We start from the raw sequence: 26,901 nt of genomic DNA, 5'->3' as shown, positions 1-26,901 counted from the left end.
TTTTTTACGTCATCCCTGTACTTTCTATACTCCTCTAGGCTTTCTGCAGCATTTAGTTTTCTGTGACAGTCATAAGCTTTCTTTTTCTGCTTTATCTTGCCCCCATACTTCTAGACAACCAGGGGGCTCTAAATTTGGCAGTGTCACCCTTTTTCTTTGAGGGGACATGCCTGCATTGTACCTGTAGAATTTCACTTTTTAGTGCCTCCCACTGGCTTGCCACTGATTTCTCTCAAGTAGTTGTGTCCAGTCCACTTCTGCCAAATCACCTCTTAGTTCTGTAAAATTTGCTTTCCCCCAATTTAAAACATTTACTCCTGATTTAACTCTCTTCCATAATAATGCTAAAACTAACTGAATTGTGGTCACTATCCCCAATATGGTTACCCACTGTCACTTCACCCACTTGCCCATCTTCATTTCCCAGGACTAAATCTAGAATTGCATCCCCTCTTGTTGGGTTTGTCACGTACTGGCTAAAAAAGTTCTCCTGGACACCGATCAAGAATTTTGCGCCCTCTGTGCCCCTCACACTGTTTGAATCGCAGTTGATGTTAGGGTAGTTGAAGTCCCCTACTATTATTGCCCTCTTATTTTTGCACTCAGAAATTTGCCTACATATTTATTCTTCTATCTCCCTTTCGCTATTCGGGGGTCTATAGTACACTATAGTGTGACTGCCCCTTTTTTATTTCTTAGCTCAACCCATATGGCCTCAATTGATGATCCATTTAGCATATCATCACTTCTCACAACTGTAATTGATTCTTTAACCAATAATGCTAACCCCCCCCTCCTTTTTTATCACCCACTCTATCTTGCCTGAAAACTCTATATCCAGGGATATTGAGCTGCCAATTAGCCCCCTCTTTAAGCCAGGTTTCCGTTATAGCAATGATATCATGCTGCCATGTGTCTTTCTGTGCCCTTAGCTCATCTGCTTTGTTTGTAATACTCCTTGCTTTGAAGTATAGACCCTTTAACCCCGTCATATTCTTGTGCTGAATACTATTTAACCTTTGCTTCTTTTGCCTTTCTGAGACGCTAACGACGTCACTAACTGCTTTTCTACTTCCCATTTCCTAGTCTGAATTTGTCCTATCTGTACCTGCCCCTTAGTTCCCATCCCCCTGCCATACTAGTTTAAACCCTCCCCAACAGAACTAGCAAATGCCCCTGCGAGGATATTCTAACACCTGGCTAAGGGGCAGGGGTAGGCTATGAAATTGCAGTGAAAAATTCAGGATACACAGGCAGATTCTGTAAATAAACTGGTGGGGATACTGTGCCCTGGCCATTGCTTCATTACTTTGAGTTGCCAGGCTCTGCATATCACAGTAGGATACAGGTTGCTGCAGAATGGGTTTAGTCCACTAGACTATGTACATTTGGAGGTGAATTTGAAGTGGTTTCATCAGTGAAAGTTGACTAGGAAGCGATTAGTTAATTAAGATTGTATAAAAGTCATAATTATTATCAAATCTAGTGTTTCTGTAGTTGTCTGTATATGATATGATAGATGAGTAAAATCTGTATGTCCAAGAGACTTATTTTTCTATTCTTATCGCAGACTGTCTTTGGAAAGGACAAACTCCATTTCAACAGCCACTTTAAGGGCTCAAACAGGTTGCCAAACACCTGCAACGTGTCCATCCTAGGGCCTAACCTACAAGGTACTGGTAAAAATACTCTCTTAATCTCAATGAATCAGACATGTGGTGTTTAATTAATAAGTGCCCAAAAGCACAAGTTGGAAATGTTTGAATCACCTGTAAAAAATGTGCTGTGCTACAATAACTGTTCCATTGTGTGCCAGGTCGGAAGGTGCTGCTGCACTGTCGAAGGCTGCTGGCTAGCGTGGGAGCTGCCTGCCATTCCGACAAAGGCAACAGGTAAGAGGTCTCACGATGTCCCCTGTGTGATTCTGTAATAGGTGGCAGAATAGTGTTGGAAAGCATTACATCACCACCTGGGCTGCCCATTCTTGCAGTGCTTTGGGTAGAATTTGAGCCTTTAAGCAGGACCGTTGTAATCATGGGATTTTGTATATTTTCTAAATGGGAACAGGGCTTGTTTTTAAAAAAAAAAACGGCAAACAGCCTGGAAAGGCCAGTGGTTTGCGATTCAGTAATCCATTGCTTCCTATTGTGCATCTTGTCTACTTACTGCGTGGCTTAATGTTAGACTATCATGGGAAATAATTTAATAACTATGGCAATATTGCTGTATAATTAAAGGCCAGTTTATATTTCCAACACTATGATCTATTGGCGTTTTGATTATTAGCGTAATGAACTTTAACAGTGTCGGCTGTGACTAGTGCCAGGGAATGAGAAATTCCTCTTTTGCTGATGCGCATGCTCGGGTCTTTGATCAAGCTGCGCATGCACATTGTAGATCACCAACTGCGCGTGCATTCGGTAGGATGCAGCCGTGTAGCTGAGCACTGCTGCCCACTGCCCCTTCCCCGCCCACACTGGCGACAGATGCCGCCTCTCCTCCTTAGTTCTGTCAAATGGGAGACTGGCACGCTGCTGTTGGTGGTACTGTGCGGTGTTAAGATGCATTTATATTCTTGTAATAGTTACAACTTGAGCCGGTCACTGAGCTGGAAATTGAAAGGGCCCTGCAATAAATTATTAATATGCGCTGGTTTTGGCCGAGGTAGTACAAAGACTAAATTTAGTGTCTGAAAGTAGTCCAGGTCAATAAATCATTGAAGTGAAGGCCCAGTGAAAAACAAATATTCATTCCATAATCTGTATTCTCTCCCATATTTTGTGGTATCTCTCTCATTTCTCAGTGAAGTATCTGTGAAACATTCAATGGCGCAGCCAGTCCACAGTGACAGTCCTGGTATATCCTGCAGTGATAGCCAGTGGTGAATAAAATGCAGCGTCAGATCCTGGACTTCCCCACAGGACAGTAGGATATAGGTTGAGGCACATGCCAGAGAAGGGGGTAAATTAGTGACATTTGTACCTTGGGGGAAGTGGGGGGGAACAGTTTTGTTTTCTTCTAGCAGGAAACCTGGTCGTACAAGAATAGAATTAATGAGCTTCAAGAGAGACTGGAGATAGAAGAATTAACGTCCTCCTCAGAGAAATGGAGACAGCTCTCAGAAAAGCAGCAAGTATCAGGTCGATGGAACTCCTTTTTAAAGAGCAGCAGGATGACCATCCAGTTAGGAATGGGATTAGAGATTATAGGGATAAATATAGACAGAAGGAATTAAATACTCCCATCATCTGCCATGCTACCTGTGCACTGGCACCCATGAAAAGTGACACTTATGGTAAGCAAACAGTCAGTGCTGAATAATGGAGCTGTTAACATAGATGGACATTGTGTAGTTTTGGCTTAAGTTTGTACAGCTGAGTGGCTTGCTAGGCCGCTTCAGAGGTCATTAAGAATGGACTAGAGTAGGCCAGACTGGGTAGAGGTGGCAGGTTCCCTTCTTTGATGGGCATTAGTGAACCAGTTAGGCTGCTTAGACAATCCAGCAGCTTTTTTTTTTCCTGTTACCACCCCACAAATTGCCAGATTTACTGAATTTAATTTCACAAGTTGGGATTTGAACTCACGACCTCTAGGTTTCTAGTCCAGTACTATAACCACTACCACCATATCCATAGCCTGTGTTCAACTACATAAGGGTTCTTTGTGGGTCAAGAAATATTCATATAAAGTTTTCCTTCTGGAATTCAACGAGTGATGTCGAGTCCATGCTCTGTGGGTGGAGTGGATTTGTTGGGCTGAATGTAGTTTACTTGCTCACATCCTCCTGTAACAAGCAGTCTTGTTTTTCCAGGCCCTCGCATATTTTGCTGAACAGTGGCATTCCGTATGACGTGGCAGAGAATGCACTTCGCTTGAGTGTGGGGCGTGCAACATCGAAAGAGGATGTAGATGCCATTATCGAAGACCTGAAGCAAGCAGTTAATGAAGTTGAAGTGGGTGCTGCTCAGGCTGGGCAGTAGCACAGAGACGGGAACTGATTACTGACAGCAGAAATCCAGAGATACACAATTGGAGCAATGAGGACTTTCTCATCAGAAAAGGAGATTTCAGGATGCCCAACAGATGGGTGCATCAACACCATATGCCATAGAGCGGTATGATGCAATTTCCCCACTTCCCGAACTCTTAACGGCCTGTCAGGAAGGAACGTAGAGTAGTGACTGAATACTTCACCGGAGGTAACAAAAGAGAACCATGGCAGAGACAATTCACCTTATAGAAACTGGTTCCAGAGAATAATGCACAGGCTGCATACCCATCTATCTGAGCCAAAAAAAAAATCAAGGCGAGGCTAAAAAGAGGGGGACTAAAGTAATATATCAAGAGATATCACTGGGACAAAAACTTAATTTTATTTTACTTTTTAAACACAATCTCACCACTTTCCATCTATAATTATTATATTTATCAGTACCATTACCTTCCTCGAGAACGTTGATGAAATTATTGTATATTTTTGTTGTAATCTGGTCTGGGTCACTATCCACATTCACATGTATTGTCCCTCAATGACTCAAACTTGTCAACCTAGAAAACTCACAAAAGCCAACGAGTAGCTTTAAAGAAGCTGACACAACACCAGTTAGGCTAGCAATTCAAATATCAGCCAACAATTCAATACCAGCTGTGGGGAAAAAAGCCTATGACCAAGGCCACTGCTTTACGATGACAGAGTAACTTAAATTCTGTTCTATCGCATGACATTCCAGGATTTTCACCAGTGTTTTCGGAGATCGAATTTCACAGTTTAGACCCTTTGTGGAAAAACGGAACCTAAAGGTCTTGTCTATGATGTAAGAACAAGTGATTATACTGAGAATGCAGTGGGATGTAGGCAGAAATGCCCAATATATCCATCACTTCTGTTGCAGGGAAGAACTGAAGTATGAAAAAGTGCACTGGTGGATCTAGAAATTTGTAAAGGGGAATCGGAACACTGAACACACAAAATTTATTTCCTAAGGGGATCTGGGAGCATCTCCCTCCTGAAAAATTTTGAATGTTGCCACTTCTTCATTGGTTGTAAAACACTTTGGGACGTCCTGAGGTGTTTGGTGCACTTTCCAGCTTTTCGGAGTGTCAGCCTAAAGCAAGACCAAAAATAATTTATTCTGGAAAGGTTACAGATATTTTAAATAATTAAATAAAGTAGTTGTTAGAAGTGGCAGTTGACTCTTTTTTTGCACCATCATAAGGTGAGTGTGAGACAGCGGAATGCTGCAGGGTTCAAGTACTAATTCCAAAGGGAGGTGAGGTGAATGCTGGCCTGATCCGGTGCAGAAGCCACATATTCCCCCAGCCTTCAGGCACACCTTGTTTGCTCAGACACATGGCTTTGCTGATTTGCGAAAACGGAGGAACCCGACGCGCACACTCAAGTTTTTGTCATTCGTGCGTGTAAACTCTGCGGAATTTGCCACAAGAAAAGTTTGGGGTGCTCCAGAGCGAACTTGACAAAAAAGTGCCTCAGGCTGTGAAAATGCTCACTTCGATTAGCAAACACTGACGGGACTGAGGAAAAGCTGTCGGTGTAAAACACGGATGGTTAGGAGATGTGATAGCTCTGTGCCTTCTCCAGTTCCCCTGGGAAAGTTATAGAAGTTGTTTTCCCCATCAAAACATGACATCAGCCACTTCTTTGCAGCAATGAGCTATAGGCTGTGTAATCTGGCAGATGCCACACGAATCCTGTGGCATAGAAGCAAAATGCAGTTATGATCTTCACAGCAACAGGAAGAGCCTTCCCATCCCTTGGCATGGTCTGCAAGTCAGGCTGCAGCAAATGGCATTGCTCTGTTAGGTGTTGGTCGTGGCTCAGTAACACTCTCGCCCCTGAGCCAGATGGTTGTGGGTTCAAGTTCAGGGACTTGAGCACAAAATCTAGGCTGACACTCCAGTGCAGTACTGAGGGAGTGCTGCACTGTTGGAGATACCGTCTTTTGGATGAGACGTTAAACTGAGGCCAAGTCTGCCCTCTCAGATGGACATAAAGATCCCATGGCACTACTCGAAGAAGAGCAGGAGAGTTCTCCCGGTGACCTGGCCAATATTTATCCCTCAACCAACACCACTAAAGTAGATTATCTGGTCATTTATTTCATTGTTGTTTGTGGGAGCTTGCTGTGCGCAAATTGGCTGTCATGTTTCCTACATTACAATAGTGACTAAAAAGTATTTCATTGGCTGTAAAGTGCTTTTGGGACTCCCTGAGGTCGTGAAAGGTGCTATATAAATGCAACTTCTTTCTTTCTGTCACAGCATCTGCAGTGAAGAGGAGGCAACGGAGACAAGTTTTGTCTAATTTGACGTGGGCACTTAGGAAGGGAGTGGTCCTGGGGCAATGGTGGATGTGCACAGAGTGACTGAGGTGCCTTTGGACCTACAGATAATGTCCCATCATGAAGCAATCCTCGTTCAGGTCATACAGTAGAATAGGAGTTCGCAAACTCGACCCATCCTTCCAATCCTCCTGGGTGGTACTTGAATAGCAGCAGCTATTTGGCACTTGAAGTACAGCAGAGCAAAAATGAGGATTTCGCAAAATGGGTCTGTACAATAATAAATGCATAAACACCAATAGCAAAACAAAATGCAATATTTCTAATGCGACCAAAATGACAACAAGCTGGTTTTAAGACGGCTTACTGCTCAGGTTGTAGCACTGATGTGTCCAGTTTTTACAGGTGGCATTAAGTCTACAGATGGAGCCTGACCAAAACTTGTGGAATTTGTCAGGGAACCTAAAAAAACATCATTATCATATTTACAGGAGGCCCATGCATGTTGGTTGTACAGCCCCCTGAAACTTCCATAGATCTCGTCTTTAAAAAACAGGCATGTGACCTTGTGCACCCAACTTTACGACCTTTACTATTCCAAGAGATGATCTTCCATCATTTTTACTTTTAATTAATGGCAGATACACAATTACTAAAAGCTAGTGCACATGTTCAAAAAGTAATCAAAAAGACTAATGGAATGTTGGCCGTTATCGCAAGGGGATTGGAATACAAAAGGGTGGAAGTTATGCTTCAGTCCTATAGAGCTTTGGTCAGACCCCATCCGGTGTACTGTGTTCAGTTTTGGGCATTGCACTTCAGGAAGGATATATTGGCCTTGGAGGGAGTGCAGCACTGATTCACCAGAATAATACTGGGGTTAAAAGGATTAAATTATGAGGACGGTTTGCACAAACTTGGATTGTATTCCCTTGAGTTTAGATGGTTGAGGGGTGATCTGATTGACTTGTTTAAAATAATCAAAAGATTCGAAAGGTAGAGAGAAACTATTTCCTCTGGTGGGGAATTCCAGAACAAGGGGGCATAATCTTAAAATTATTCAGGAGTAAAATCAGAAGCACTTTTTTACACAAAGGGTAGTGAAAATGTGGAATTCTCTCCCCCAAAAGACTGGATACTGGGCTACTTGAAATATTCAAGACTGATCGACGGATTTTGATTAGGGTATCGAGGGATATAGATCAAAGGCTGGAGTTCAGGTACAGAACAGCCATGATCTAATTGAGTGGTGGAACAGGCTGGAGGGGCTGAATGGACTACTCCCGATCCTATGTTCACCCCCCTACCGGTCTCTGTCTTAAGCTGAACCAAACTGTTTGCAACCTCTGCACCCTATTTGGCCCTATGTCGTCCCCATCACACAGATCGCCTACTTCCATCTCTATTATATCGCCCACTTTCACCCCTACCTCAGCCTATCTGCTGCTGAAACCCTCATCCATGCCTTTGTCATCTCCAAATTCAACTATTCCAAAGCTCTTCCAGCCGGCCTCCCATCTTCCAGTTTCTGTAAATGTCAGCTCATCCAAAACTCTGCTGTCCATAAATACCTTGCACCAAACCCTGCTCACCTTCAATTTAAAAGTTTTACCCTTGTTTTATACATCATGGCTTCACTTGTCCCCATCTTTGTAACCTTCTCCAGCCCTGCAACCTTTCCAACCCCCCTGCTACCCCCAGTCCTGATCTCTCCATTTCTTTGGCTCTGGCCTTTTGCACATCCATCCCACCCTTCAACCCACCATTGGCAGCCCTGCCTTCAATTATCTAGGCCCTATGCTCTAGAATGCACTCCCTAACCCTTCTGCCTCTCATTAAAACCCACATATTTGACCAAGCTTTTGGTCACTCTCTCCTAATATCTCCTTCTTTGGCTCAGCATCCATTTTTTTTCTGCTCACGCCTCTGCGAAGCTCCGTGGGACGTTTCTACATTAAGGCACTATTATCAATGCAAGGTGTCAGCCATGGCTCCATTGGTAGCACTCTTGACTGAGTCAAAAGGTTGTGGGTTCAAGTTCCACTCCAGAGACTTGAGCATAAAATTTAGGCTGACACTCCAGTGCAGTACTGAGGGAGTGCTGCACTGTCGGAGGAGTCATCTTTCAGACGTGACGTTAAACCGAGGCCCCGTCTGCCCCCTCAGGTGGACTTAAAAGATCCCACGGCACCATTTGAAGAAGAACAGGGGAGTTCTCCCCAGTGTTCCTGCCAACATTTATCCCTCAAGCACATTACTAAAACAATATCTGGTCATTATCACATTGCTGTCCACAAACTGGCTGCCATGTTTTCTATTGAGTAAACAAGGCCTGAATTCTCTAGAGTTTAGAAGAATGAGAGGTGATCTCATTGAAACATACAAAATTCTTCCAGGGCTTGACAGGGTAGATGCAAGGAAGATGTTTCCCCTGGCTGGGGAATCTAGAACCAGAGGACATGGTCTCAGAATAAAGGGTAGGTCATTTAGGACTGAGATGTCAAGAAATTTCTTCACTCAGAGGGCGGTGAACCTTTAGAATTCTCTACCCCAGAGACCTGTGGAGGCTCAGTCATTGAGTACATTCCAAACAGAGATCGATAGTTTTCTAGATATTAAAGGTATCAAGAGATATGGGGATGGTGCAGGAAAATGGCGTTGAGGTAGAAGATCAGCCATGATCTTGTTGAATGACGGAGCAGGCTCGAGGGGCCAGATGGCCTACTCCTGCTCCTATTTCTTATGTCCTTACAACATAAGAACAGTGACTACACTTCAAAGGTACTTCATTGGCTGTAAAGCACTTTGGGGCATCCTGAGGTCATGAAAGGCACAATATAAATGCAAGTTTTTCTTTTCAAATTGTTGACCGCACTTGGAGGTTGGTAACCAGCCCCTGTGTCTGTGTTTGAAGTAAACGTACATTCTGCAGCACTGTAACTACCTCCCTTCTCAAATCACTCATTACTGTCATTTGTTGATTTTTAGGCCGGGAAGTACCTTTCAACTTGATGTAACACTGCAAAGATTCCTTGTTTTCTTTAAATGCAAGAACATCAAAAAGATCAGCTGAAACTTCAGGGGATGTTGAACGGACTGCTAATGTGATTTTTCTTCATTACTGGAACACGATTCAGTTATTTTCTTTAGGAGAGACAGGACATGATGTTGTTTCATTTTGTTTATTGGGGGAAGAGCATAGATCTATTTCTAAGTATGGATTAGTTTGGTATGTTGCTGTTAAGATGTACAGTTGATGGTGATTACTACACTTGTCTCTTGGCAGAAGATTGCTGAGTTTTTGTTGAGAATTATCAGCTAGCTTTCCCACTTATCTTTTCCAGCGTAGATTAGATGTCACCTAGCCAAGCAACTGAATTCTTGACTTATAGCCTAAATGGATGACCAACATCACAGTCGAGCTTTCTTGACCGAATTATTGGCTTGGCGCTCGTGGCATCAAAGATCGTCAACCCTCTGTCCAATTCGTACTCACATTCAGGGTATCGTAGGCCGCCAGAAGTCGAGACCTGTATGTCATTATCAGAAAGATGACTTCTGAAGTACGAGATTAGAAGATTGACCCAAAATCTTATGCCCAAAATCAGTACGATTATTTAACGGGTGGCTTTGTGAGTTTGGAGGCTTTATTTTGTGGATACGTCCTGCAGCCAACAGCATCCAGGCAGTGGGTGCCGACTCTTTCTGGGTCCCCTTCACACAGAGGGCTGAAGAACAGCTGATTGCTGAAGTCATCCTATAATCCACCAGGCCCAGTGGATTATGGGATGACATCTGCAATCAGCTGTTTGCCAGGCCATTGCACGAACAGGAGCCAGAAAACCTAATTGTCCTTGCAAAAGGTGGGCAGTTAACAACCATGGTGACTCCAGCCTTGGGTATCAAACCGCATTTACATTTAATGTTTGATTGAAATTTTTTGAGAAAATGAGGTTCAGTACATTCAGTGACAATATGAGTTACCCAATCACAAAATTTATATATTAGAGAAAGGACCAACTTGTATGACACCTTAACATGTGTCTCAGAAACATCCCAAAGTGCAGTCACCGTTATATTGACAAATGTGGCATTTTGTGCACAGCAATGCTTCAGTGAGATGAATGATGATGTTAGTTGAGAGAGGAATGTTGGCCAGGACACTGGGAGAACTCCCTACTCCTATACAAATTGTGTCATGGGACCGTTCACATCCACCTCAACAGAGGTTAATATCTCATCAGAAGGACATGACCTTTGACACTGCAGCCCCAGAGTATCAGCCTAGCTTAGGAACCTCAAATAGTGGTAAAATGGATGGGGGATATAGAATAATAGAAAATTTACAGCACAGAAGGAGGCCATTCGACCCATTGTGTCCGTGCCAGCTGAAAATGAGCCACCCAGCCTATTCCCACTTTCCAGCACTTGGTCCGTAGCCTTGTAGGTTATGGCCCTTCAGATGCATATCCGGGTACTTTTTAAATGTGATGAGGGTTTCTGCCTCTACCACCCTTTCAGGCAGTGAATTCCAGACCCCCACCACCCTCTGCGTGAAAACATTTTTCCTCAGCTCCTCTCTAATCCTTCTACCAAATACTTTAAATCTATGCCCCCTGTTATTGACCTCTCTGCTAAGAGAAATAGGTCCTTCCTATCCACTCTATCTAGGCTCTTCATAATTTTGTACAACTCAATTAAATCACCCCTCAGCCTCCTCTGTTCCAAAGAAAACAACTCCAGCCTATCCAATCTTTCCTCATAGCTAAAATTCTCCAGTCCTGGCAACATCCTTGTAAGTTTCCTCTGTACCCTCTCTGATGCAGTTACATCCTTCCTATAAAGTGGTGACCAGAACTGTATGCAATACTCAAGCTGTGGCCTAACTAGTGTCTTATACAGTTCTAGCATAACCTCCCTGCTGTTATATTCTACGCCTTGACTAATAAAGGAAAGTATCCCGTATGCTGCCTTAACCACCTTATCTACCTGTCCTGTTACCTTTAGGGATCTGTGGACATGCACTCCAAGGTCCTTCACTTCCTCTATGCCTCTCAATATCCTCCCATTTATTGTGTACTCCCTTGCCTTGTTTGCCCTCCCCAAATGCATTACCTCACACTTCTCTGATTTGAATTCCATTTAGCACTTTTCTGCCCACCTGACCAGTCTATTAATATTGTCCTGCAGTCTACAGCTTTCCTCCTCACTATCAACTACACGGCCAATTTTTGTATCATCTGCAAACTTTTTAATCGTGCCCCATACATTTAAGTCCAAATCATTAATCTATACTACAAAAAGCAAGGGTCCTCTAACTGAGCCCTGCGGAACCCCTCTGGAAACAGCCTTCCAGTCACAAAAACACCCATCGACTATTGCCCTTCGTTTCCTGCTACTAAGCCAATTTTGGATCCAACTTGCCACTTTCCCTTGGATCCCATGGGCTTGTACTTTTTTGACCAGTCTGCCATGTGGGACCTTGTCAAAAGCTTTGCTAAAATCCACATACACTACATCAAACGCACTACCCTCATCGACCCTCCCTGTTACCTCCTCAAAAAATTCAATCAAGTTAGCCAGACACAACCTTCCCTTAACAAATCCATGCTGACTGTCCTTGATTACTCCGTGTTTTTCTAAGTGACGGTTTATCCTGTCCCCCAGAATTGATTCCAATAATTTGCCCACCACTGAGGTTAGACTGACTGGCCTGTAATTACTCAGTCTATCCCTCCCTTTTTAAACAACGGTACAACGATAGCAATCCTCCAATCCTCCGGCACCACGCCTACATCCAGGGAAGATTGGAAAATGATGGTCAGAGCCTCCGCTATTTCTTCCTTTGCTTCTTTTAACAGCCTGGGATACATTTCATCCAGGCCTGGTGATTTATCTACTTTCAAAGATGTTAAACCCCTTAATACTTCCCCTCTCACTATGTTTATCCCATCCAATATTTCACACTCCTCCTCCTTAATCTCTGCATCTTCCCTCTCTTTTGCGAACACAGACGCAAGGTATTCATTAAGAACCATACCCACATCTTTCGCCTCCACACATAGGTTACCTTTTTGGACTCTAATAGGTCCTACTCTTTCCTTAGTTATCCTCTTGCTCTTAATGTATTTATAAAACATCTTTGGGTTTTCCTTGATGTTACTTGCCAATATTTTTTCATGTCCTCTGTTTGCTTTCCTAATTTCCTTTTTAATTTCACCCCCATACTTTTTATACTCCTCTGGGTTTTCTGTAGTATTGAGTTCTTGGTGTCTGACATAAGCTTTCCTTTTTTGCCTGATCTTACCCTGTTTGCTCTCTGACATCCAGGGGGCTCTAGATTTGGCAGTCCCACCCTTTTTCTTTGTGGGAAAGTGTTTACTCTGAACCCCTTGAATCTCCCCCTTGAATGCCACCCACGACTCTGACATTGATTTACCTTTAAGTAGCTGTTTCCAGTCCATTATTACTAAATCAATTCTCAGCTTAGTAAAATTGGCCTTTCCCCAGTTGAGAACTTTAATTCCTGTTCTATCTTTGCCCTTTTCTCTAAGGGGGCAGTTTATGGTTCTAATTGTACAATATATTTGAATGTGTAATTGATGTCATATCAATAGTGGAGTGTTTGTGAGTTTTTAAATACCAATTTAAAAATTGAATTCAAGAAAGAAAGAATAGCACTGAACTTAGTGTTTATTCAGTAAATAGCTAACTATGGTCTGTTCAAATTCACCCTGTTCTTGTAACTGAATATATTAGACTGATATAACGCATAACAGTTGTATTTAATATATTGAGGGCTGCCACCTTCACAATACCTCGATGTATCAGAGTTTCCAAAAAGCTGAATTCCTACGGGGGGAAAGTGGAGTTGAGGTTGAAGATCAGCCATGATCTGATTGAATGGCGGAGCAGGCTCGAGGGGCGGTATGGCCTACTCCTGCTACCATCAGGTTCCCCTCCTGTTTCAGTCACATAACCACAGTAACTTCACTGGCCTGTCTGGAGGGGTGGGGCTTTGGTGACAGTTCCCTTCCTTAATTTACGTCATTGTGTAATAGTGGTAATAATCCATGGCTCACATCCCAGATCCATTCTCACTTCCTCTGACACCCAAATCCATCAGGGGACTGTGCTGAAGGCAACCCCAATGAAACTGAGGTAATGAAAAAAGTGATTAAGTCCTTTTACTATGTTTAAGTTTCCTAGACCAAAAAAAGGATCAAGATTAATGGCGTATCTCAGTACAGTATTCAAGGAACATACCAGCCCTCCAATTCCTTCCGTCCCCAAAAATTATGTCCCAATTTCAGAAAAAAAGATCAGATTTAATGGTTCTCTTTGCCAATACCTGACAGAACCCTCTGGGACTCTATATGGTGATAGATACTGAGGAGTTTTGTATAAACTGAATGGTTAGCCCTTTGGGTTCTGATTGTTAGGGTTTGGTACAATTGGAAGCAGGTTCTGTTTTATCATAGTAAAGACTAAAATAATGCAATGCTTGTTCTTCAGGGATTAGTTCTCTGTTCAGTCCTCTGGTTGTCCCGGAGCCGTTCAGTGCCTCCACCTTCGCTCAGTGCTTGCTTCTCTTGCACTGCCCAAGGGCATCCTTCAGAGCTCGGAGCACAAGATCCGCATTGGCTTTTGTACAGTTGATTCCCATTAATCCAATCCGCAAAACCTAGAGGCCAGGAAATAGATCTGTTTAGCCGTGGATAGCTTAGAAACATTTGAGTGAATTCATCGATCCCGCGTTCTCAGCGGGGAGGGGGTTGGACTTGGAGGGAGCACAGTCTTTCTGAAAGAGCATTGTAGCCCTATCTCCAACCTGCATCACCTTTCATTGTGATTCCCTACCAGAAGCACAGGAGCAAGGATTTTGTCCTATAGTTAGTCACGCACAGGCCTCACGAGGGCTAAGTCTACTATTCATTCCTACAACCACCTGACCTAAAAAACAAAGCCACATCAGCACTTTCTGTGCAAGCTTAATATTTTTGAAGCATTTTTCTCTGTTGGTGCTCCTGCAGGGAGCTTCTGCCAGTCATCTGCTAATGTTGCTTTTAACTGACCGCCTGCGGGACTGCTGAAGTGACCCAGATTTATTTGTCCTCAAACTGCCGCTCCCTCCTTGTGAGGAATACACAGTCATTTCCCCATGGCTACCCAGCCAAGATTAGGAATTTATCGTGGGGAATCCCACGCGAAGAGCATGCTGGCATTTGGCAATTCTTTTTCTGTTTCGGCAGGAAGGAGATGCATGGGGCCCTTTCATTGAATGTAAGTATTGCAGGTGAATGTAAACAAATGCAAAAAGTTCACCAAGCAATTTTTCATCAGGACTGTATCCCTTCAAGACCAAACATTACGTCCTGTCTCCCTCCCCTTCGCCCTTTTACCAGAACCTCGACTGTGCCCCATGCCTCCAGCTAATGAAGATTTGACTACTCTCTCAATGCCTTCCAGGTATGTTAACACAGAATTTACAACAGATAAATTCAGCTGCATGTGTAGACAACTGATTCCCTTTTGCGGTGAAATTGTTCCTGCAAGATGAACAGGTAAAGTAGTGACACTAACATTGGTAAACGCCCTTACTCAATACAACAGGTGACCTTCCCTGCAAGTTCCCACCCTCCCCCAACCCCAGCTGCCTTCACGTACCATGCCAATAGTAGGCCCCAGTCCCCCAGTGATCTCGATCTGATAGTTCTTCATGATGAAGTCAGTGATGTCTTTCCACTCATAGCCTTCAGGCACCGCAACTGTTGTAACTGTGGGAAGTCTCATGGCCTGAAGAGTGAAAGACAAAATATTTTAATGTTTTTCCTCCTTGGTTGTCACTCCCCATTTACTTCAATGCAATGTCTTCCTTCAGGACTGGACACTCAATGCTGTGAACTCATCTATGCTGCATTGCACAAGATGAGATGTAGTTCATCAGTTTTGATTTCCACCCCCATGCCCATAAATGGTTTTATAATGCTCTAAGCTCTTCGCCGTATATATCAATGACTTCGATGAAGAAATAGTGTTGTATATTCAAGTTTACAAATGACATGAAGTTCGGAGGCACAGTAAGTTGTGGTAGATGGGAGCAAGGAAGTTACGAAGGGACAAAGTGAGTGGGCATAACTGTGGCAGATGGAGTTCAATGTGGGAAAGTGTGAGGTCATCTACTTTGGACCCAAGAAAGACGAATCAGAATATTTTCTTTATGGTGAGAGACTGGGAACTATGGAGGAGCAAAGAGATTTGGGTGTCCAGGTACACAAATCATTAAAAGTTAATGCACAGGTACAAAAAGTAATCAAAAAGGTTAAATCGCAATCACATGGGAGTGGTTGAGGCGAATAACATGGATGCATTTAAGCAGAAGCTAGTTAAGTATATGAGGGAGAAATGAATAGAAGGATACACTGCTAGGGTGAAATGAAGTAAGGTTGGAGGAGGCTCATGTGGAGCATAAATACCTGCAGAGACCTGTTGGACCGAATGGCCTATTTCTGTGCTGTAAAATTCTATGTAATGGTGGCCTTTATCTCAAGGGGATTGGAATACAAAAGGGTGGAAGTTATGTTTCAGTTATACAGAGCCTTTGTCAGACCCCATCTGAAGTACTGTGTTCAGTTTTGGGCATTGCACCTTAGGTAGGATTGGAGGGGTACAGCGCATGATACCAGGGCTCAAAGAGTTAAATTATGAGGGTAGGTCACATAAACCTGGCTTGTACTCCCTTGAGTATAAAAGATTGAGGGGTGATCTAATTGAGGTGTTTAAAATGATAGAAGTATTCGTAGGGTAGATACAGAGAAGCTATTTCCTCTGATTGGAGATTCCAGAACAAGGGGGCACAATCTTAAAATTAGAGCCAAGCCATTAAGGAGTGAAATCAGGAAGCACTTTTTCATACAGAGGGCAAATCTGGAATTCTCTCCCCCAAAAGGCTGTAGATGCTGGGCCAATTGGAGCTTTCAAGACTGCGATCGACAGATTTTTATTAGGTAAGGATATTAAGGGATATAGCTCAATGGCAGGCAAATGGAGATGAGGTACAGGTCAGCCATGATTTAACTAAATGGTGGAACAAGCTTGAGGGGCTGAATGGCCTACTCCTGCTGCTATGTTCCCATGCTATTTTACTAGAGATGTTAAATGCTTTAAAATAAAATGGAGAGAGAAAGTTCACATGAGAGTGTTAAACATTTGTACAATAACAAAATCGTAAGTAATCTCCACCCTATTTATTGTAAACAATTTTACAACACCAAGTTATAGTCCAGCAATTTTATTTTAAATTCACAAGCTTTCGGAGATTTTCTCCTTCCTCAGGTAAATGTTTCAAGATCTCCTTGAAGCCTACGCATTTATACATATTGAATAATACATGGTGTTTACAGACTGCCCCTGCAACTGCCCGTTGCCAAGGCAATCACCGTGTTCAGACAGAGAGGTGTCATCTGCAGAACCCCCGAATACACATTCAACAAAAAAACAAACAGGGAAAAAAAACAGAGAAAAAAAACACAGAGAGAGGCAGAAACATCCGGAAGGCAGAGAGAGCCAGCAAATGACCCATTATATTAAAAACAGATAACATTTGTTCGCTGGTGGGGTAACGTGTAGCGTGACATGAACCCAAGATCCCGGTTGAGGCCGTCCTCATGGGTGCGGAACTTGGCTATCAATTTCTGCTCGACGATTTTGCGTTGTCGTGTGTCTCGAAGGCCGCCTTGGAGCACGCTTACCCGAAGGTCGGTGGATGAATGTCCATGACTGCTGAAGTGTTCCCCGACTGGGAGGGAACCCTCCTGTTTGGCGATTGTTGCGCGGTGTCCGTTCATCCGTTGTCGCAGCGTCTGCATGGTCTCGCCAATGTACCATGCTCTGGGGCATCCTTTCCTGCAACGTATGAGGTAGACAACGTTGGCCGAGTCACAACGTCTACCTCATACGTTGCAGGAAAGGATGCCCCAGAGCATGGTACATTGGCGAGACCATGCAGACGCTGCGACAACGGATGAACGGACACCGCGCAACAATCGCCAAACAGGAGGGTTCCCTCCCAGTCGGGGAACACTTCAGCAGTCATGGACATTCATCCACCGACCTTCGGGTAAGCGTACTCCAAGGCGGCCTTCGAGACACACGACAACGCAAAATCGTCGAGCAGAAATTGATAGCCAAGTTCCGCACCCATGAGGACGGCCTCAACCGGGATCTTGGGTTCATGTCACGCTACACGTTACCCCACCAGCGAACAAATGTTATCTGTTTTTAATATAATGGGTCATTTGCTGGCTCTCTCTGCCTTCCGGATGTTTCTGCCTCTCTCTGTGTTTTTTTTCTCTGTTTTTTTTCCCTGTTTGTTTTTTTGTTGAATGTGTATTCGGGGGTTCTGCAGATGACACCTCTCTGTCTGAACACGGTGATTGCCTTGGCAACGGGCAGTTGCAGGGGCAGTCTGTAAACACCATGTATTATTCAATATGTATAAATGCGTAGGCTTCAAGGAGATCTTGAAACATTTACCTGAGGAAGGAGAAAATCTCCGAAAGCTTGTGAATTTAAAATAAAATTGCTGGACTATAACTTGGTGTTGTAAAATTGTTTACAATTGTCAACCCCAGTCCATCACCGGCATCTCCACATCATGACCACCCTATTTATAACATAGGTTCAAGTAATAAGGTAATAGCTTAAATCGGGGGCAAGGATTAGTACCTTGGACCTAGACAGTAATTCTAATTACGTCTCATTTTTATAATGCAGCTATTTTTGATATATAACTGACCATAAGATTTAATGGAATGAAGACAGCTTCTTAAAATTGAATATGCTGATTGCTGGGAGCACATGCTGAGATTTCCCTGTATATCAACAGCAAAAGTTTTGTACAGCGTACTGCATGCTCCGCCAACCCCGGTTCCATGGGATACAGTTGACACAGGATGCTGGGGTGCAGCAAGATCAACACACTCAAGAGACGCCATACAAATACTGACATGCTTCTGGGCACCCACTGCAAATATCGACACACTCCCGCGGTCACCCTGAAAATATCACTGTTCTGGGGAACAACCCCCCACACTCTAACTCTCTTTCCAAACTTCTGAAAGACAGTGTCATTTACCCAAAGGATGACATCTTTATTAGCAAACAGCAACAGTAATACCATGCTAGAAAGTGGGCAAATGCAAAAATCCAATGTTCCTGCAGACTGCAGTTTGAAAATTTGTGGGTATAAGGATGTTACTGGAGGTATGCTGACCATCTTTTTCCCAGTCCAAAACCAGATGGTGGCAGAGCATTTAAAAAATGCTTTTTGTACGTGTGCAACAAGTCTGCTGGTGAATGCCTAAAACTAGTCCACTTGTGTACGGTGGTATTTTTAAACTCAGCAGTGACAATGGCCAATACCAAGCAGCCACTCCTAAAACCAGATTGCCCACTGGTCGGCAAACTATAAAGGAATTGGCAGCCTGAGTCCTTTCCAAAACCAAAGAAGTTGGATCCTTCAAGTGACCATCAGTCTCGTGCCTCAAGGCCAAGAACAGACAGACAGGGAAGCTTAGTAAATCATCAATCCCGCAAGATACATAACTTTCTTGTCTTCGTGCTGCAATCTGGCTTTTGTGTGTACAAATAAGCACCTTGTTCTCTAGTCCCACAATTAACAGTGAGGCATAATGTTAATAGGGAGTGCATAAGCAGTATCAGCATCACTGGCTCAGACACTGCTGTGGGTGTTCTGGCAATGTTGGGTGAGACTAAGTCATGAATGAAGGCTCAAGGAACTGTACTTATTTTCACTAGACAGAAGAGGACTGAGGGGAGACATGATATAGGCCTTCAAAATAATGCTATGATAGGTAAGCTTGAAGTAAACAAGCCACTTGGATAATGAGCAGGTGACTTGGCCACTGTGACTAGGCTTGGTCCACCCCCATGTGAAGTACAACTGGCATGAGGGTAGATTTTGATTATTAATGTTGATTCCATCCAGCAGCTCCCAATGTAAAGGTCTTACCAGAGTTTAAATATTTTGAAGAATGCTGCTTGTCCAGCACAAGGACAACTGCATTATCTCTTGAAACCATTTGCTCCCTGATCATCTCCCTCAACTCACAGCATACTCACACTGAACCATCCTAGGAATGTTACCACGTATACTTACTCTAGTGTGAGACCCTACCTTATACTAGTCAAGGCACTCGTGCTTGAACACTCAGCCCGTCAACTCCAACAATGAATAATGCATAAGGCCTTATTGTGGCCTGACACCAGCCCAGCTGCTTTCACACTGCAGTGCTATTCCTTACCTTGTCCTTTACAAAGAGTTTTAAACCCAGGTCCTGCAGCCCTTTGTGTAAGTACTCGGCATTCTCCTGGTGAAGCTTCCAGTTCTTCTCAAGGCCCTGCATAGAGATGGCACCAACATTTTACAAAATGTCAAGCTGTAAAAACAAGAATAATTTCCTATCCCTTTTTGAAACACACAACCGTGTACAGGGAAGACGCAGGGTACCGGGCAGGACGCAGGATGCAGGGTAACGGGCAGCAGGTGTGACTGTCCTGTTATTAAAGAAATCTAAAATCATGGCCATTGATTCTTTTTGTCTGCTCTATTTCTCACGAAACTCAATCACTGATCTGACGGTCTTTTAGCAATTTTACAGTTTATGTAGACACTATGGGGTCGGTTTTAACTCCCAGTTATTTTCGGACGGGCATGGATGGGATGAGTGCAAAATGCACTTGCAGGCCCAGATTTCAGGCCCGGGTGTTTTAGCTTCTAGGCCTTATCTGCGTGCCACAGGTCAGCTGTCCACTTGAAAGGGGCGGAAAGCAGCACCTGACCAGCGGACGGGAGTGGAGGTTTAAGCAGCCAAAACAAAAACTCACCGGCGAGAAACTAATCGCTAGGAGGGGGTTTTGGGTGGTTATCGCAGGAGGGAAGGGAGGGGCTCCGGGACTTTCTTTGTGGGACTCTTGCTCATCCTGGGCCCCAAAAAGGAAATATTTCCAATTTCCTTTCTTCATCCCGCCGAGAGTTTCTGACCTGGTGGGAAAGCCGTGGCAACTTCCTCTCTGAGGCTCGAGTTAAAATTCTATCGGGGACCCTTTGGCATAATGGGACCGCTATTTGCATAAATTTAGGAGGCTACCACCATTAAAATGGTGGCCAGCGGGAACGGAGCGGTAAGATGTAAAGCTCCATTTTAAAGGCCCCCCCCCCCCCCCGTTATGTTGCCACCGGGCGGGGCGAGTTAAAATTCTCCCCAATGTCTTGACAACTGAGGCTGACCCCCACTACACTGCGTCTCTGATATGTTATAATAGTCAGCTGTGGCTCCTTGATGGGCATGACTGGCTGGGGCAGGGAGCAACTGAGCCGAACAGTCCAGCAAGCTCCCCAGTTTGATGCCAGGCCTGTCCTGATCTCAGCCAAATTGACAGTAGGGGCTCACTACAATTATCCTCAGTGCCTTCAGATTTGGTAGGGGGAAGTGAGCCAGGGTTCCTCCTCTTGTTGCTCCAATGAATCCTACGGCAAGTCTTCAGGCATGAATGTTAAATGAGAACAGTATCAGTCTCGAATGGGGCGCCCCGGAGTTCGACAGTGTGAGGTTAGAATCATAGAATCATAGAAGTTTACAACATGGAAACAGGCCCTTCAGCCCAACATGTCCATGTCGCCCAGTTTATACCACTAAGCTAGTCCCAATTGCCTGCACTTGGCCCATATCCCTCTATACCCATCTTACCCATGTAACTGTCCAAATGCTTTTTAAAAGACAAAATTGTACCCTCCTCTACTACTGCCTCTGGCAGCTCGTTCCAGGCACTCACCACCCTTTGAGTGAAAAAATTGCCCCTCTGGACCCTTTTGTATCTCTCCCCTCTCACCTTAAATCTATGTCCCCTCATTATACACTTCCCTACCTTTGGGAAAAGATTTTGACTATCTACCTTATCTATGCCCCTCATTATTTTATAGACTTCTATAAGATCACCCCTAAACCTCCTACTCTCCAGGGAAAAAAGTCTCAGTCTATCCAACCTCTCCCTATAAGTCAAACCATCAAGTCCCGGTAGCATCCTAGTAAATCTTTTCTGCACTCTTTCTAGTTTAATAATATCCTTTCTATAATAGGGTGATCAGAACTGTACACAGTATTCCAAGTGTGGCCTTACTAATGTCTTGTACAACTTCAACAAGATATTTTTTGAAGAATGACCAGCTGGGTGATACAGAAGGTGCCTGGTGCCCATCTATCCCAGAAGGTCAATGCCTTCAAGAGAAGGGCGGAGAAAATAGGAGAGTACAACAATATTGCTTATGGGTAGGCTAGGGATGCAGTAAGTTACATACTGTCCTAGTGGGAAGGGTGCAGTCAGTTATCTACTGATTGCTTGAAAGGTCAGCATACTCGGAGTCTAACCCATGCTGACTTGAGACTGCTTCTTGCTTACACTGGGTGAAAAATATGGTCAAACAATCCATTCCACTAAAACAACATTGATAAACTAAACAATACTCACTTCTTCTGCAAGAATTGCAAGTGCCTCTCTCAATGCAAAAAGGCAGGTGATGGGGCTTGTGTGATGATATCTGTAAAAACAGCAACAGTGTTAAATTTTCAGTTCGAGGGGGTTCAGGGGCACATGAAATGCACTGCCCATTTGGGCCCAAGAAATCTGCTCTCATCATTTCTTTTTCATGATGTGGAGATGCCGGTGATGGACTGGGGTTGACAATTGTAAACAATTTTACAACACCAAGTTATAGTCCAGCAATTTTATTTTAAATTCACAAGCTTTCGGAGATTTTCTCCTTCCTCTCCATTTGCCTGAGGAAGGAGAAAATCTCCGAAAGCTTGTGAATTTAAAATAAAATTGCTGGACTATAACTTGGTGTTGTAAAATTGTTTACATTTCTTTTTCAGCAAGGTTCATTGAAATATTTCCCCCATTTTTTTTGTGGCCAATTTTTGTCAATCTGATATACAACCGCCTGAAGAGAGATGAATAGATCAGAACAATTGTAGTGCAGGAAGTGCTAGAGAAGTAAATACGACTGGACTGTCTCAGGCTCATGCTCTCCGGGACGGAGGAGATGTTCAGATTGGACATGCCCCTTTAAGGGGCCACTGTGAGCCATTGCCACTTAAAGGTCTTTTTTCAAATTAATTTGAAACTAAATGATGCAAATATTTACTAAGTTAGGATTGGTTGATGGGATCACAAATAATATTTCCCTGGATCTTACTCAAATATGACTGAACTTGTTCAAGACGCACAGACCAGTGCATTACTGAGGTTCCTGAGTGACAGTCTGTGAGTGAGACTCCTGAGTGAGTGACACAGTCTGTCAGTGAGGTTCCTGAGTGACAGTCTGTGAGTGAGACTCCTGAGTGAGTGACACTGAGGGCATGATTTTAGCTGGGAGCCAGGAGTCCACCCCATCATTAGATATTCATGTGGGGAACCCGGAAGTCAAATGAGTGCATCGCAACCTGTGATCACAACCGAATTGCAGGTAAGTATTTGTGCTTCTGGGTTTCCCACGTACCAGGCAGCCAGATTGACAGGCTGGATGCTTGTTGGGAGGAAAGGAGCCGCGAATCGGAGATGGGGAAAGAAGGGTGAGATCGGGGAAAGAAATAGGAGGGGTGGGGGGGACATGGACAACATCGGGTGGGCCTTGGAGATCGGGGTGGGGGGGGGAGTCCAGCATCGGTGGGGGGGGGGGAAATCAGCTGATCGCAGGGGTTCGATCATGCGAGGTGAGCTTGTTGGGCCTGGATGAAGCACTGCTGCTCCTCCGGGCCCACAAGCAGTGCAATGAAGGCACTCACCTCATGGATCCAGCCCTTTCCACCTGACTTGAATCAGGAGCGATGGGAAACCCAAACAGGTAAAGTTAAAATTGTTTTACTTTTGCAATACACAAAATATTAAGTACCTCAACTATCGCAATGAGGTACATTGCCCCTTTATGTATTGGCCCGCAGGCTTTAAGTGGGGGTGAGACATCCAAGTGTCTGTTGCACACGCATCCTAACGCACCTGGGTCAAACCCGGAAGTGGGCACGTTGGAGCCAAGATGCAGTCCAGCTCCAAAAATCCACTATTTTTATTGCTCCCAACCCACCTGTTCTTAGGGCTTAAAATTACTCCCAGTCTGTCAGTGAGACTCCAGAGTGAGTGACACTCAGGCACTCCACCCCACTCCCTCCCAGTTTCTCAATCCATCTCCCTAACTCTCTTGAATATTTCCTACAATGAAGGAACAGAACTCTATCCTACTTTCTTGGGTTGCCATCACAGCCCCAGAAGTTTGAGAGACAGTTCATGTCGAGGTACAGCGAAGTCGGTTTCTTCTTCCGATTAAATATCTTCTGGCTGTAAAAAAAAGCACAAGTCTCACATTTGAAAATGGACTTTTAGAAACTGATGTGAAATATTCATGTAGAGCTGTAGATTTTTTTTAATGTAACGTTCAGTGAATTTGATGGGACATCCTGGTGATTGGAATCAACTGGAGCCTCCTGGAAAATCTCACACATCCAGAGGTGCCGAGCCCTTGAGGTGTGTCTCACACAGATAGGGTGGTGCAGGGTGGCAGCGGGGGGGGGCCTTTGGAGTGGAGGGCTGACTGATCAAATAAAAAGGAAAAAACATGAATGCTGTGTGGAAACAATTCCGGAATGCTCCCACTCAGTCCCTGGCCGTCTTCCTCAATCTCTGACTGGAATTTCAGTAAACTGTGGGAATCAGGTTATTTATTGGGAACACTGAATTGCTGTGGGAGATTATTAAATGATGATGTAAACCCAATCGTATTATTGAAACTTAGTCAAACAGGGACTCAAACACCCGGAAGAGTTTGCACACAGCGATGGTCAAGGATAACTATGGGTTGTCACAGTTCCCTCAGATTCCGACTGCTTTAAGCTGTCTGCTGAACCACAGTGGATGTGGTTTATTTAGATTTTCAGAAGGCCTTTGATAAAGTTCCACTTAAGAGGTTAGTGTGCAAAATTAAAGCACATGGGATTGGGGTAATATACTGGCATGGATTGAAAATTGGTTAACAGACAGGAAACAGAGAGTAGGAATAAATGGGTCTTTTTTGGGGTGGCAGGCAGTGACTAGTGGGGTACCGCAGGGATCAGTGCTTGGGCCCCAGCTATTCACAATATATATCAATGATTTGGATGAGGGAACTAAATGTAATATTTCCAAGTTTGCTGATGACACAAAACTAGGTGGGATCGTGAGTTGTGAGGAGGTTGCAAAGAGGCTTCAAGGCGATTTAGACAAGTTGAGTGAGTGGGCAAATACATGGCAGATGCAGTATAATGTGGATAAATGTGAAGTTATCCACTTCGGAGGGAAAAACAGAAAGGCAGAGTATTATTTAAATGGTGATAGATTGGGAAATGTTGATGTACAAAGGGACCTGGGTGTCCTTGTACACCAGTCACTGAAAGCAAACATGCAGGTGCAGCAAACAGCTAGGAAGGCAAATGGTATGTTGGCCTTCATTGCAAGAGGATTTGAGTACAGGAGCAAGGATGTCTTACTGCAGTTATACAGGGCCTTGGTGAGACCACACCCGCAGTTTTGGTCTCCTTATCTAAGAAAGGATATACTTGCCATAGAGGGAGTGCAGCGAAGGTTCACCAGACTGATCCCTGGGATGGCAGGACTGTTGTATGAGGAGAGATTGGGTCAGCTCGGCCTGTATTCACTCGGGTTTAGAAGAATGAGAGGGGATCTCATTGAAACATATAAAATTCTGACAGGGCTAGACAGACTGGATGTAGGGAGGATGTTTCCCCTGGCTGGGGGGTCCAGAACGAGGGGTCACAGTATCAGGATATGAGGTAGGACATTTAGGACTGAGATGAGGAGAACTTTCTTCTCTCAGAGGGTGGTGAACCTGTGGAATTCGCTACCACAGAAGGCTGTGGAGGCCAAGTCACTAAATATATTTAAGGAGATAGATAGATTTCTAGACACAAAAGGCATCAAGGGGTAAGGGGAGAGAGCGGGAATATGGTATTGAGATAGAGGATCAGCCATGATCATATTGAATGACGGAGCAGGCTGGAAGGGGCAAATGGCCGACTCCTGCTCCTATTTTCTATGTTTCTGCTCAACCTTTAAGAAGTGAAGGCAATCGGAGTTTAAAAAATACAGAATTAAGTAGGAGGAATGAAACGCAAACCCAAAGTGATGGGAATTGGATCATTTCTGGTTTATGTATCCATTTCTGGACTTCATTCTAATTAAATTTAGATTTGTTTGGACAAATAGGATCCAAGTAAGCTTTTCTGCCATTAGAATAGAGACTAGATAATCTGTTCCAATGATATTGGTTGAGGGATAAATATTGGCCAGGACACCGGGGAGAACTCCCCTGCTCGTCTTCGAAATAGTGGAATGGGATCTTTTATGTCCACCTGAAAGGGCAGCTGGGGCCTCGGTTTAACGTTTCATCCAAAAGACGGCACCTCCAACAGTGCAGCACTCCCTAAGTACTGCACAGAAGTGTCAGCCTGAAGTATGTACTCAAGTCTCTGGAGTGGGACTTCAACCCACAACCGTCTGACTCAGAGGCGAGAGTGCTACACAATGAACCACAGCTGACACATTACAGAGTTTAAGCACAAGGGGTAATATTTACAAATTAAGGACAACAGAAGAAAATAGGAAATGCAGGAGGGACTTTGTTACTAAAAGAGCAGTAGATGTGATAACAGAACACTTGGAGGGCATTAATGGGATTGGACAAAGTCAGCATGGGTTTATGAAAGGGAAATCATGCTTAACAAATCTACTGGAGTTTCTTGAGGATGTAATTGGTAGAATAGATAGGGAAGAACCAGTAGATGTGGTGTACTTGGATTTTCAGATGGCTTTTGATACGATCCCACACAAGAGGTTAGTGTGCAAAATTAAAGCACATGGGATTCGGGGGAATATACTGGCATGGATTGAGAATTGATTGACAGACAGGAAACAGAGAGTAGGAATAAACGGGTCTTTTTCCGGGTGGCAGGCAGTGACTAGTGGGGCACCGCAGGGATCAGTGCTTGGGCCCCAGCTATTCACAATATATATCAATGATTTGGATGAGGGAACTAAATGTAACATTTCTAAGTTTGCAGACGACACAAAGCTGGGGTGGAATGTGAGCTGTGAGGAGGATGCAAAGAGGCTCCAATGTGATTTAGACAAGTTGGGTGAGTGGGCAAGAACATGGCCGATGCAGTATAACATGGATAAATGTGAGATTATCCACTTTGATTGTAAAAATAGAAAGGCAGATTATTATCTGAATGGTGATAGATTGGGAAAAGGGGAGGTGCAACAAGACCTGGGTGTCCTTGTACACCAGTCGCTGAAAGTGAACATTCAGGTGCAGCAAGCAGTTAGGAAGGTGAATGGTATGTTGGCCTCCATTGCAAGAGGATTCGAGTACAGGAGCAGGGATGTCTTACTGCAGTTATACAGGGCCTTGGTCAGACCACATCTGGAGTATTGTGTGTAGTTTTGGTCTCCTTATCTGAGGAAGGATGTCCTT

The 26,901-nt window shown here is 44.0% G+C and overlaps 2 protein-coding genes across 7 annotated transcripts in view; one reads left to right on the top strand and one right to left on the bottom strand.

Moving 5' to 3' along the window:
- scly (selenocysteine lyase) overlaps positions 1–5,185 on the top strand; it is a 41,454-nt gene extending 36,269 nt beyond the window's left edge. For all 6 annotated transcript variants that reach the window (XM_067995573.1, XM_067995576.1, XM_067995574.1 and 3 more), the window contains 3 exons: positions 1,571–1,673; positions 1,817–1,892; positions 3,812–5,185. In XM_067995573.1, the coding sequence (XP_067851674.1) occupies positions 1,571–1,673; positions 1,817–1,892; positions 3,812–3,980 (348 nt within the window). In that variant the 3' untranslated portion in view covers positions 3,981–5,185. The remainder of the gene's footprint in view (positions 1–1,570; positions 1,674–1,816; positions 1,893–3,811) is intronic.
- Positions 5,186–12,974: 7,789 nt separating this feature from the next.
- Positions 12,975–26,901, bottom strand: part of LOC137331640 (alanine--glyoxylate aminotransferase-like) — a 45,689-nt gene continuing 31,762 nt past the window's right edge. Inside the window, exons 7-11 of the mRNA XM_067995577.1 lie at positions 23,616–23,711; positions 21,849–21,918; positions 19,625–19,720; positions 14,967–15,095; positions 12,975–13,983 (exon numbers count right to left, since the gene is read on the bottom strand). Coding sequence (XP_067851678.1) covers positions 13,876–13,983; positions 14,967–15,095; positions 19,625–19,720; positions 21,849–21,918; positions 23,616–23,711 — 499 coding nt within the window. The 3' untranslated portion in view covers positions 12,975–13,875. The remainder of the gene's footprint in view (positions 13,984–14,966; positions 15,096–19,624; positions 19,721–21,848; positions 21,919–23,615; positions 23,712–26,901) is intronic.

This window comes from Heptranchias perlo, chromosome 13 (assembly GCF_035084215.1).
Source record: "Heptranchias perlo isolate sHepPer1 chromosome 13, sHepPer1.hap1, whole genome shotgun sequence".
Lineage (NCBI taxonomy): Eukaryota > Metazoa > Chordata > Chondrichthyes > Hexanchiformes > Hexanchidae > Heptranchias > Heptranchias perlo.
This window is presented reverse-complemented; position numbering and strand designations above follow the sequence as displayed.